The sequence below is a fragment of the Myotis nattereri genome, assembly GCF_964212035.1.
Source record: "Myotis nattereri genome assembly, chromosome: 3".
NCBI classification, from domain to species: Eukaryota; Metazoa; Chordata; class Mammalia; order Chiroptera; family Vespertilionidae; genus Myotis; species Myotis nattereri.
In genome coordinates, this window is record NC_138077.1 from 180,404,220 (window position 1) to 180,418,402 (window position 14,183).

General features: G+C 41.4%; 1 protein-coding gene across 1 annotated transcript in view; it reads left to right on the plus strand.

Moving 5' to 3' along the window:
• Positions 1 to 14,183, plus strand: part of TUT4 (terminal uridylyl transferase 4) — a 100,460-nt gene that overhangs the window by 21,780 nt on the left and 64,497 nt on the right. The window contains exon 3 of the mRNA XM_081087118.1: positions 9,373 to 9,536. Coding sequence (XP_080943244.1) covers positions 9,373 to 9,536 — 164 coding nt within the window. The remainder of the gene's footprint in view (positions 1 to 9,372; positions 9,537 to 14,183) is intronic.

A 14,183-nucleotide genomic window follows, 5' to 3' on the forward strand; every position in this document is an offset into this window, starting at 1 on the left:
TATTGAGTTTTTATTATGTGACAAGCATGTGTTTACAATGGAAAACCAAAAATACCAACCAAAAAAGAACAATTCTTCCCCCTGTCACAGCCCCAGACCTCAAGAAAGCTTCTAGTTAGATGGCAGTAATACAGATAAAGTGGTAATTTAGTTGTGTCAAAAACTTGAGTTGAGAATGCACATGATTTAATAGAGATTTGGACTTCGGGTTAAAAAAACGCATGATATAAATGTGAGATTGCAGTGTGACTAGAACAGTGAATTGAGGGGGAAAGCTTAAAAGTTGCATCTGAAAAGTACACAAGAATTGGAGATAAAGGGTCTTTTAGGACATTATAAAGAGTTTGGACTTTATTAATGAACTAGAGGCCTGGTGCACAAAATCGTGTGCAGGTACGGTTCCTAGGCCTAACCTGCGATCAGGGCCATCTTCCCCAGCTGCAGGCAGCCGGTCTTGCCCCCCGCCGCCATCCACCTGGGTTCCTAGTTTGCCATTGGGCGATGGGAGCCTGACGGCTGTCGGGGAGGGACTGAGAGGCCGGCCGTTCCCACCCGCTCACCAGTCCCACCCCCACTGCGAGTCGACCTCTGTGTGTGGGGCGACCGGTGGGGCGGGGGCCTTGGCTTGGTGCCACCCTGGTTCCCCATTTGCCATCCAGCGATCGGAGCCTGTGGGCCAAGGGAAGGGACCAAGAGGTTGGCCATTCCGCCCACTCGCCAGTCCCGCCCCCCCACTGCCACCCAGCCCGGTTTCCTGTTTGCCATCCGACGATTGGAGCCTGCTGGCCATGGGGAGAAACCAAGAGGTGGTCAGTGCATCTTATAGTGACTGGTCGAGCGGTCGTTCTGCCGTTATGGTCGCTGGACTTTTATTATATAGGATGTTTTGAGAAGCCATTGAATAGTTTTAAGAAAGATAGTGCTATGTATATGTTTGGCTACAGTACAGCAAATTCTTTGACAGGAACAGGGCTGGAAGCAGAAGTTGATTAGAACACTATTGCAATTTACTTGAGAATTATCATTGTAAAATTCATTTTCTTCTGGGATTTTAATCTGAGTTTTAATTAATTGTTTGTAAACATTATCCTTGTCTTTTGAGTGCTTTAATTCTGATTTTGTCTAATGATTTTTCTTTGGCAGTCTTTTGTAATACTTCTGTGGCTAAAAGAATAAAGCCTTTTCTTGATGTATAGACAAAAAAGAAAAAGCTACTTCTAAATCATTATTTGCCACACTTTATGAAAGACTGGTAAAGAGTTCAGAAAAAGCTTCTTTTTATTTATGGTAGTATACACATAATGTTATATTGATAGACCATTTAGAAAGACTTATTAGTATCTTTAGGTATATAAGAAAAAAGAGAGAACCAAGATGGCAGCATAGTTAAATGCCAGTACGTGCCGCCTCCCACAACCACATCAGAATTACAACTAAAATACAGAACAACCATCATTCAGAACCGCCTGAAAGCTGGAGAAGTAAAGAAGAAAGCACATTGAGACTGGTAGCTGGGCGGAGGTGCGGAATGGGCTGGTCTGACATTCACGTGTGCCGGTTTTTAATCCAGAGGGAGATAGTCTCTGTGGAGGCTGCTTGTGAGAAGCAGGTGATCCCAGCTGCATGCCAGACCCCCAGGCTAGGGTTTCAGAGCTGGGAAGAGAAGAGTCCATAATTTCGGGCTGTAAAAACCAGCGGGGATTGTGGCTGAGTGACATGGAGGCTGCTGGAGACCCAGGTGTTCCTGTTAAAGGGCCAGCACATGAACGTACTCAGACTTGATCTCTCTGAGCCAAAGCGCCAGGCTGCTTTTGGGGGCCCAGACACATATGGGGAGGAATTAGACTCTCTGGCATCAGGGCAGGAACTCAGGGGTGGCTTTTTCCCAACGGAGATGCTCATAGGGGTCATTGTTCCTGTGTTAGGACATCCCCCATCACAGAGCTGGCTGGCAGCCATATCTGAGTTCAATCAGCATGGTAGTCAGTGCGCTCCCACAGGGAGAGTGCTGCTCAGCCAGAAGCCCTGAGCTGGGTTCATGGCTGGCAAGTGCAGTGGGGGTGGCGGGAGCCTCTCCTGCCTCCAAGGCAGCGCTAAGGATGTCCGACTGACAGCATAGGCCTGCTCATCGCGTTGGCTCACCGCGGGCCTATGGCATCAGTCAGATATCCCCCGAGGGCTCCCGGACTGTGAGAGGGTGGCCAGGCCAGGCTGAGGGATTCGTGTGGCATCGTCCCGTCCCCCCCCCCCCCCCCGCATGAATTTCATGCACTGGGCCTCTAGTTTTATATCAATGGAATCATACAACATGTGGCCTTTTGTGTCTGTTTTTTTTTTTTATTTAGCACAATGTTTTCAAGATTCATCCATGTTGTAGCATGTATTAATACATCATCACTTTTTATTGTGGCCCGGTGTACAGATTCATGCACATTGAAAGGAAATTAATTAGAAGAAATATTTTAATATCGCTATTTGCCCTTTCTCTATAATAGAAGTTTCAGAGATGAAAGAAAATTAGTAAAATGAATATGAAAATAATATATAAGTTGATTAATAAGCAATAACAACATGATATAACAACAAAGACATCATATTAAAAACATTGATAAAAAAAATGACTGTTAAATTGATTAAATTTATTCTAATATCTTCCTGTATACCACATTAAGAGTAAAAACACTTTCAGAGTACTTGACTAAAATTTCCCTTGTGATGAAGTATTTACAACTTTAATGTCAAACACTCTTCGAAATTGAGAGAAAGCAACATATAACTGACCATGTCTGAAAACGGGTTCAAGTAGGAATATTCCTACTCTGTTTATAGTTTGTCCTGGTGATTTATTAATAGTCATTTATTAATGAAAAAGTTCTGCAATTAGATGCTGGCATCACGGGAAACTGTCTTCGAATTAATTTAAATGGGAGGCCAGTGTCATATGGGGACAAATCAATTCTTGGAATCAGAACAACCCCTCCTCCACAGATCTTGTTAATACTTCAGCTTCAGTTATCTTAGGTCGCAATCTTTTGATAATAAATCTAGTACCATTACAAAGACCCCATTTACTATTAAGATTTCTCAGCATGATGATTGCATCTACTTTCAGTTTTAATTTATGGCACAGCATTCCTGAAGGAATAATACTATTAAGACATTTGATGGGAAAATTTCCTTTTCCAGCATCATCCATTGAATTGCTGAAATCATCACTCACATACGTGTGAAAATCTCCATTGAGTATATCCAAAATTTCTTCATTTAATTTATGAACGTGTTCATTTTTGGACAAAGAATCGCTCATTTAGATATATTTTTAATATTATCTGTAGATACACTATTTCCAAAGGTAGCTTCAACAATAGATCCGTTACAAATCATTTCAATAATATCCATTCCGAGAGCTTTATACGTATTGCACATGCGCGAGTCAGCATTTATTTTTAAATTGCCAGTGTGCATCATATGTACTGGCTGGTCAGTCAAACGGTCGGACAGACATTCGGTTTGTCACTTAGCCTTTTATATATAGAGACTAGAGGCCCGGTGCACAAAAATTTGTGCACTCGGGGGGAAGGAGGGGTCCCTCAGCCTGGCCTGTGCCCTCTTGCAGTCTGGGACCCCTTGGGAGATAACGACCTGCTGGCTTAGACCTGCTCCCGGGTGGCAGAGGGCAGGCCCAATCCCTAGGTGCAGCCCCTGGTCGGGCTCAGAGCAGGGCCGATCAGGGGGTTGGGGCGCCGCCACACTCACACTCAGGGCAGGGCTGATGGGGAGGTTATGGCTCTACCCTGTCACAGAGCAGGGCCCGTGGGGGAGGGGGGTTGGGGCGTCGCACCCTGTCACACACACAGCAGGGCCGATCAGGGGGTTGAGGCGCCACACCCTGTCACACACAGAGCCGCAGGGCGATCAGAGGTTGGGGAGCTACCCCGTATCAGTCACAGAGCAGGGCTGATCAGGAGGTTAGGGCACCTTCCCCTGTCACGAACAGAGCAGGGCAGATAGGGAGGTTGTGGCCCCACCCCCTGTCACACATACGGCCGCAGGGTGATCGGGGTTTGGGCGCTTCCCCCTGTCACGCTGATCCTGGTGCCGGGAGGCCTCTCGGCTCTGCTGATCCCGGTGCTGGGAGGCATATTACCCTTTTACTATATAGGATAGAGGCCTGGTGCATGGGTGGGGCTGGCTGGTTTGCCCTGAAGGGTGTCCTGGATCAGGGTGGGGGTCCCCACTGGGGTGCTTGGCCAGCCTGGGTGAGAGGATGATGGCTGTTTGCAGCTGGTCACACACCCTTCAGGGTTGGGGTCCCCACTGGGGTGCCTGGCCAGCCTGGGTGAGGGGCTGAAGGCTGTTTGCAGCTGGTCACACACCCTTCAGGGTGGGGGTCCCCACTGGGGTGCCTGGCCAGTCTGGGTGAGGGGCTGAGGGCTGTTTTCAGGCTGGCGGGTGATGGAAGCTCCCAACCGCTCCTTTTTTTCTTTTTTTCTTTTTTTCTTTTTTTTAAATTCTGGGCCAGCTTTAGCTCTGAGGCTCCAGCTCTTAGGCCTCCGCTGCTGAAAGTAGGTAATCAAAACAATGTATAACTCCAGCTCTGACTCCAGCTCTGAGATCCAAGCTCGCTGAAAGCTGGTTTCTGGGGGTTTTTTTTAGCTTCTATATTTGTTAAAATGTTTCAAACTGCAGGCTCAGAGGCCTGCAAGGCAGGCAGGGAACGTTGGTTTCCTCCGTCACTGAAGCAAGCAAGCCTCATGTTAGTTTCAAGCTGCCTGGCTGCCGGCCGCCATCTTGGCTGGCAGTTAATTTGCATATCTTGCTGAGTAGCCAATGGGAAGGGTAGCGGTTGTACGCCAATTACCATGTTTCTCTTTTATTAGATTAGATAATATTCCATTGTATGGCTCTATCACATTTTGTTTATCCTTGAATTGATTCCATCTTTTGGCTATTATGAATAATGCTGCTATGAACATTTGTTTAATCGTTTTTGTGTGGATGTATGTTTTCATTTCTCCTTGATATATATGTTGGAGTCGAATTACTGAGTCAGTGTTAACTCTATGTTTAACTTTTTTGTGTATGGTATAATATATAAGATTTACCATTTTTATACTTACCTGGCAGGGGAGATACCATGATCACGAAGGTGGTTTTCCCAGGGCGAGGCTTATCCATTGCACTCCGGATGTGCTGACCCCTGTGATTTCCCCAAATGTGGGAAACTCGACTGCATAATTTGTGGTAGTGGGGGACTGCGTTAAAAAAAAAAAATTTACCATTTTAACTATTTTATTTTTTAATATATTCTTATTGATTTTAGAGAGGAAAGGAGAGGGAGAGAGAGATAAAAACATCAATGATATGAGAGAATCATTGATTGGCTGCCTCCTGCACGCCCCCTACTGGGGATTGAGTCCACAACCTGGGCCCGTGCCCTTGACCGGAATCGAATCCGAGACTCTGAGACAAACCAGTTAGGGACCATTTTAACTATTTTAAAGGTACAGTTTAGTGTAATTAAGTACATTTACAGTGTTATACAACCATCACCACTACCTAATTGCAGAAATTTTTCATCACCCCAAAAGGAAATCCATTTCCCCCTTGCTGCAGCCTTAGACAACCAATAGTTGGCTTTTTGTTTCTGTGTATTTTCCTATTCTAAATATTTCATAGAAATGGAATCCTACAATACTTGTTGTTTGTCTGGCTTCCTTCATTAAACATTACGTTTTTGGGTGTTCTTTTTGTTTTGTTTTTTAAATATATCTTTACTGATTTTTTACAGAGAGGAAGGGGGAGGGATAGAGAGCTAGAAACATCGATGAGAGAGAAACATCGATCAGCTGCCTCCTGCACACCTCCTACTGGGGTTGTACCTGCAACCAAGGTTCATGCCCTTGTCAGGAATCGAACCTTGGACCCTTCAGTCTGCAGGCCGACGCTCTATCCACCGAGCCAAACCGGTTTTGGCAAAAACATCACGTTTTAAAAATTCATTCATGCAGTTATAGCAGTACTTCTTTCCTTTTTAATGCTGATACTATAAACTGCATTGGTTCCTCTCAAAATTCCCATGTTGAGGACCTAATTCCCAATGTGATTGTATTTGAAGATAAGAGCTTTTATGAGGTAGTTAAGATTAAATGAGGTCATAAAGCTGGGGTCCTAAGCCGATAAATCATGAGGCCTTATAAGAAGAGGAAGAGGAAGATCTTTCTCAGTGTATGCACCAAAGAAAGGCCATGTGAGGTGACTGTCTACAGTTCAAGGAGGGAGTTTTCATCAAACACCAATCCTGTTGGCACCTTGATCTTGACCTTCCTGCCTCCAGAACTGTGAGAAAACAAATTCCTGTTGTTTAATTCCATCAGTTTGTGGAATTTTGTTTTGGCAGCCTAAACTATGACTAAGACTGCTGAATAATATTCCATCGTGTAGATATGTCACATTTTATTTCTTCATTTATTTAGTGACTAGAGGCCCAGTGCATGAAATTCATGCACTCAGGAGAGCACTGGCCTGTGCTCTCTCTCAGTGCGGGAGCCCGTGATCGATTGCCCCAAAGAGGTAGGCGCTGCCCACCCATCCGGGGCTCCTCAATGGATTGCCCCAAAGAGGTGGGCTGGAGTCAGGGGTCCTGCCTTTGCGCCACACAGAGCCGCGGGACCTCCAGCCTCACCACGCAGAGCTGCGGGACCCCCAGGCCTCGCCGCACGGAGCCGCAGGCTCTGCCTCCACGCCACGCATGCAGCATCAAGCCCCCGCCCACCCGTGCACGCCCGCTGCGCATGCAGCCTTCTGGTAATTTCTTGTGGCGTGAGGGCGTCATGGCGTGAGGGCAAGATGACCACATAGGCTTTTATTAATAGGATGGACATTGGGTTGTTTCCACCTTTGACTGTTGTAAATAGTGTTACTATGAACATTCATGTGCAGGTTTTAGTTTAAATACCTGTTTTCAACTCTTCTTTTGTAAGAGTGTTAATACCTTAAAAAACTAGTGTTCTGTGAAACACAGTTTGGGAAATTATGCCTGATGTTATTTAATTTTGATGTTGATTTCAGGAAATTAATTAATTTGATTTATTTTTGACTTTTAAAGAAAGATAGCTTTCTCTAATGCTTCATATTGGTAAAAGTGATTATGCAGGATTTGCTGGTGTGACTTTGGAGATGATGTGTCTCCTACCACAAAAGCAGAGAATAGGAAGGCAAACTCTTTCATAAAGATGTTACAAAAAGTGATTCAAACATTAGAAGTGTCACTAGGTTAAACTAAGTGTTTCTTAAATTATTGTCATACAGGGCAGGTTGTACATATAGAGAAGAAGGTTAGAATATTATATTCCTTGCTGCTATCCTTTTTCATGAAATCTTGAAATAAGACTAGGATTTTACCTTTTCTTTTACATTTCCATCATAAAATTATTACTAAAAGACTAAATTATTTTTCCAAATACTAGGTCACAGTTGCAAATTGCATCATTGTTCACCTGACAATAATTTGTTTTTATTGATTGAATCTTTTCAAAAGATAGAAAAAAAGAGAGAGAAACATTGATTTGTTGTCCTACTTATTTATGCATTCATTGGTTGATTCTTGTATGTGTCCTAATAAGGGATTGAACCCGCAACCTTGATGTATTGGAACTACACCGTAACCATTTGAGCTTCTTGGCCAGTGATAATTTAAAAAACACTTAGCTAACCTAGTGAGACTTGTAGTGTTTGAAGCTAGAATTTGCCTTCCTGTTCTCTGCTCTTATGGTAGGAGATATAGCACCTCCAGAGGCACACTATTTCTTCTTTGTCCAGAAAATCAGTGCTGACAGAAGGTAAAATTGACCACCAGCGTTCTTATATCTGGCATGTAGTTGGCATTTGAGAGCAGAATGGAGAGATTTGTTGATTATCTATAATCATTTACTTTTAGGTACATCCAAATTAGTTTATTTAGCACACTTTAATTAAGTGTCATCTCCAGTGTAGGCATTGTATTAAAATACTAGAGGCCTGGTGCACAACATTTGTGCACTGGGGGAGTGGGGGGTCCTGAGCCTGGCCTGCGTCCTCTTGCAGCCTGGGACCCCTCACTCCTTACCGCCCGCCTGCAGTGGAGGCGGGAGAGGCTCCCGCCACTGCGCTCGCCTGCTGTGAGCCTGGCTTCTGGCTGAGCAGTACTCCCCCTGTGGGAGCGTACTGACCACCAGGGGGCAGCTCCTGCGTTGAGCATCTGCCCCCTGATGGTCAGTGAGCATCATAGCGACTGGTCGTTCCACTCTTTGGTTGATTTGCATATTAGCCTTTTATTATATAGGATAAAGAATATCAATTGTTTTCTGAAACAGGTGACAAGCTCAATTTTTCAGGACAGGTAAACATTACTAGTTGAAGTGGAGAGGGCCTTGATGGTGGAGTGAAAAGCGTATGTAGAGATATTGAGACTTGAAGTAGCAGTGATCCATTCTAGCATACGTGGTACAAATGAAGTAAAAAATGTTAGGGTAGTATATAAGGTTAGAGATAGAGATAGCATCACTCTCTTTCTTGAGGTCTTAGCTTAACATTTCAAAGACACTTTCCCTGACTCTCATATTTAAAGTTGGTCTCCCTTTCAATTACATGCTTTTTTCCTGTATAGCACTTACTACAGCTTGGTATTACTGTATACTGTTTACTGCTTTCATGAGTGTAAGGACTGTGTATAATATGCTAAAGAGTTTATGTTTATTCTGAATGCTTTGAGAAAGTATTTTAAGCAAGAGAATAACATGACGCAATTAGTATTTTAAAAAATCAGACTTGTTGTGGGACCTACTGTGTATGTCAGATACATACATATCGCTAGGTGCTGGAAATGCAAAGATAAAATCACATAACCTATGCCTCAAAGAGATTACAATCTAGTTAGGAGACTAATAAAAAAATATATATCAGTGGGTTTAGTGAAAGCAAAGAAAGAGGAGCCTGGTGTCGGGGTGTGGTCTGGAGTATGTATGTTCTTTTAGCTGCTAGTGTATAGTGCTAACGTTGCTAAGGTGACTTAGTTCAATGACTAAACTTTGGTATTTAAAAGAGCTTTTTATTATATTAGCCTTAAACACTAAGTCTCAGTCACATTTGTCTCTTGATAGGTAGGTTTGAAGAACAAGATAGGATAGGCATTTGACCGATGAAGTAGATTTTTCTTTGTGAATTTCTATGCCATGTATTATATCTCTTACTTACATTTTACATAGGTATGCCAACTTGTACAACTAAGGAAAGAATATTTTTTCTGTATAAATTGAATGTCTGTTTTGCATTCTTTTTTTTTTAATTGACCAGTTCTAATGATGACAACTAAGTGATTGCTTCCTTTTCTAGGTAAAATGAAGAATGATGAATCTAATAAAGAAACTTCTTCAGAGATGGACTATTTAGAAAATGCCACTGTTATAGATGAGTCTACATTGACACCTGAGCAGAGGCTAGGCTTGAAACAAGCAGAAGAACGCTTAGAAAGAGATCACATCTTTCGACTTGAAAAAGTATACTATATCGTTTCAGTTATTTGAAGGAAATGCATGGTTCATAACTTTTCTTTGCTAAGTATAGCTCTTGTTATTTTTCTTCTATTCCTAAGGCAGAAATAACATTCATCTTTCCATACTTCTTTCCTTTCTTCTTATCTCCTCTCTTTTCTCTCTTCCCTCCCTTTGTTTAGCAAATCTTACATCTGTGAGTCTGACTTTATTTATTCATCCCCAGAGGTTGATGAACTGTGGCCTACCCTCTTATTTTTGTTTTGTTTTTTGGTGTGTTTTGTATTTTTAAATTGTGGTAAAATACATTTAGCCCCTTGTTTTATGTGTTTATTTTTAGGAGGGGGGGGGGGGGATGCAATCATGCCCATTTGTTTAGCTATTGTCTATGGCTACTTTTGTGCTACCATGGCAGGTTGAGTTGAGAGTTGCTGCAAAGAATATATGCCCTGGAAAGCATAAAATACCTACTTTTTAAAGAAATCATCACCTGAGGATATTTTTTTCATTGGTTTTCAGAGAGAGATAGATAGATAGTGGGAGGGAGGGAAGGGAGGAGGGGAGAGAGAGAGTGAAAGAAACATCAATGTGAGAGAGACACATTGATTGGTTGCTTTAAGGGCAAGGACCAGGTATGGGCCCTTGACGGGAAATCAAACCTGAGACCCTGAGCAACACTGGCCAGGGCAAAATATCTCCTTTTTACTAAAGCATAAAATTTACCATAATATTACTTTGTCTCTTTCTGAAAGAAGTTTGCTGACCCTTGATTTATGTACTCATCAAATAGATACTGAGTGCTTGTTATGTTCTAGGTAACGAGCTAGGCATTGGGAATTTATTTGTGAAAATGGCATAGTTTCTGTCCATTCAAAGTTAATACTTTATTTGAAGTGACAGAAACGAATTAGAAAATACTACATGGTGTTCTAGACTTCCTCCATTTCCCCTTGCTTTTATTCCCCTCCATATTTATTGAACATCTATCTATCAGGAGTTATTCTAGCCATTGGTATCTGGTTCCTGAGTACTAATTAACTTCTTAACCTAAAAATACACATTCCTAGCCTTAATAAAAATACTGCTAGGTATTACAGGAATGAATAGTAAACTAATCTGTTCACAAATTGATGCTTGGGGCATTGTGAGTATGTATACAAGGAAATAGGTCTTCCTTGATAAATAAAAAAGAAATGATGTGATTTTGTATAGTTTAGAAAAATTAGGTCATAGCTAAATTGAAGAAGGCAATTCTGAGTTATTAATAAACTTATGACGGAGCAGTCACCCTCTGAAAATAAAAAGAAATTTAAGGCGTAGAGTTTAGGCTGTGCAGCTAGTCTCACCATATCCTAGTTAGAATTATTTTTTTGCAATTTGCTGTTTTACTTAGTTCTATCTTTCCTCTTTCTCTTTCCTAAGCCTAGATTTAGTAGCTATTCTGGCTCTGCATTGTCAAGATAAACATTGAGTGCCTTTCATATGCCATGATATGGTGATAAAAAGTTGAAATGGGGTATTGTGACATTTTTAAAAGCATGATACTGCTCCTTTAGGAGTTTACTAATTAGAGAAAGACATAAGCAAACCATAATAATAGTAATAATAACAGTATTGTTTGCAATAGGATCTTGGACAAAGGAGTGACCAATTTGAGTTGGGATATAGAGGTATAAAATTGGGGAATGCTTTATAAGAAGGTGACATTTGAACTGAGTCAGAAGGAGTGATTAGGAGTTGACCCAATGGGTTGGGGAAGGGTGGTGTAGGTAAATTATATGGGATGTGTAAAGGAAATGTGAAAAATGTGTTTTCAAGAAAAATAAACAGGACTGGATGGGAAGATACATAGGATACAAAGCGGAAAAAATCAGTTCTTTGTAGAAGGAAGAAGTTGGGGTGGAATGGATATTTGATGATAGTAAGAAAGAATGGTGTGGGGTGAAAGAAAAGCTTGAGCATGAAAACATTTTATTTGTTGTTGCGTTTAAACAGCAATGATGTAAAATCATTGTGCCAGTATCAGCAGAGATGTCTATAATCCCTTTTCTTTCTGACACCTTTGTTTCTCAAGCCTCCAAAACCTTTTGTTTTCAATATAGTATACTCTTTTTTAAAAACAAAAACAAAAACATTTTTTATTGATTTCAGAGAGGAACGGAAGAGGGAAAGAGATAGAAACATCAATGATAAGAGAGAATCATAGATCGTCTGCCTCCTGCATACCCCCAATTGGGGAACAAGCCTGCAACTGGGGCATGTGCCTGTGATTGGAATCGAACCTGGGACACTTGAGTCATCAGGCTGACATTCTATCCATTGAGCCAGATCAGCTAGGGCAATACAGTATACTCTTAGTTAACATTTTTCTCTACCAGCTTTAGACACTCATTAAGAACTAAAGGCCCGATGCACGAAGATTCGTGCAAGAATGGGCATTCCTTCCCCTGGCTGCCAGCACTGCCTTCACTCTGGCCCGGAGGCACCTTTCTGCCTTCACTCCGGCTCAGAGCCGCCTTTCCGTGTTCCCATGCCGCCCAGAGGCCTGGAGTGGCTGGGGCAGTGCGGAACGCCTGCATCGTCACAAGTGTCCCGCCCCCTGCCGTTCAGCGCCTGTGTATGCAAATTAACCTGCCAGCTTTGTTGGGTTAATTTGCATACTCACTCCTGATTGGCTGGTGGGTGTCGTGAAGGTACGGTCGATTTTCATCTTTCTCTTTAATTAGTGTGGATATTCTTACCAACTTAGTTTTTATTTCATCGGGTCCTTTTGTTCACAGTATACTCATAGATTATCTAATTGAGGAGTAAAGATATGATTTTTTAAAAATATGTTTTTATTGACTTTTAGAAAGGGAGAGGGAGAGAGATAGAAACATCAATAAGAGAGAGACATTGTTCAGCTGCCTCTTGCATATCCCCTGTTGGGGATGGAGCCCACAACTTGGGCATGTGCCCTGACCAGTAACTGGTGACCTCTTGGTGCATGGGTTGACACTCAACCACTGAACAACACTGGCTGGGCAAAGTGTAGTTTTTAACCTGTACCAAAGAAGGAGTAAATTCAAACAATTAGATTGGAAGGGTAAAATTCCCTATAGCAAATAATAAATATTGACTAGGAAATACTTAGAATCTCCATGCCCAGCAGTGATTATTTTAGTTGGTCTGCAGAAACTTTAAGAAGGTTTATTAGTATGTTTGTTTAATGGTTAAATAAAATATAACTATAATAAAGGAATTTTTTCATTTGTCTCTTCTGTGAAACTAGAAGCTTCCTGGTGGTGAGAACATTTTTGTGTTATTTACTGTTGTGCCTAATACAGTACATTGTACATAATTGGTCAGTAATTAGAGGTAGTTTGCTTAGTGGTTAAGTGTATGGGATTTGAAATCAATGGTTCTATCTAGCTTTGTCACTTACTGATTTAATATTATTGGATAAGTTATTTAATCTCTTTAAACCTCAAATTCATTATCATTAAAATAGATTTGATGAAAATAATGACACCTAGCTCATTGGGCTATTATGAGGATTAAATAAGATAAGTAAAGTTCTTGGCACAGTGCTGGTATGTGGTAAGCACTAAATAAAGTTTAACTACTGAGTAATTTAGTTATCATGCCCTATAGGGCAGTTTTTACTATTTCATTTTAAGGACCTATATAGAAGCAGGCTCCAGTGTTAGAGTATTATCCAAGGTTAATTGAGATGTCATCCCAAGCCTGCTGACTCCCCATTCGAGTTTCTGTCAAGCTTTTCTTACTAAAAGAATCCAGATGTGTCCTTGTCTGTTAACATTTTACAATTGAAAAATTCATATGATGAGTGATTATATGACTTCTTCAGAGACCTCATCAATATTCATGCATTTAGATATTCTTTGTTTATGCTTTCAACTCCTAAATCTAACTCTTCCAGTCACTTCCACCACTCTTAAACCTTGAGCCAAGCCAACATCATCTCTCTTCTCTATTATTGCAGTATATGCATACCAGCAATAAGCTCTTCCTGCTTCTATTCTTAATATAGAAGACAAGTGATTCCTTTAAAATATTGATTAGATCTTGTAATTCTTTGCTCAAAAACCTTCAGTGCCTTCCCCTTACACTTAGAATAAAAGCCAGAGTCCTTACAGGGGGCCTTATAATCTAGACTCCATTACCTTTCTGTTCCAGTCATGCTAGTTTTTTTGCAATTTTTCAAACATATTAGGCATATTCTTACTTCAGGGCCTTAGCATTCACATTTTTACTCTGTGTGGAATGTCTCTTTCCAAATAGCCACACAGCTAATCCTTCACTTTAAGTCAGTTTATCAATAAGGTCTTAAGTGATGATCCTATTTTTAAAAAGCAATTAACACCTCTTCCCATATTCCTGTTTGCTTATTTATACATTTGTTTATTTAATACATGTTTCCCTACAGTTGAATGTAAATTCATAAGGACAGGAATTTTGGTTTCTTTTGTTTACATTACCCAGCTCCTAGAAAAATGTTTGATATATAGTATGAGCTCAAAAAAATCGTTGGTGGCCCAGCTGGCATTGCTCAGTGATTGAGCATCAACCTATGAACCAGGAGGTCAGGGTTCGATTCCGGTCAGGGCACATGCCTGAGTTGTGGACTTGATCCCTGAGGGGTGTGCAGGA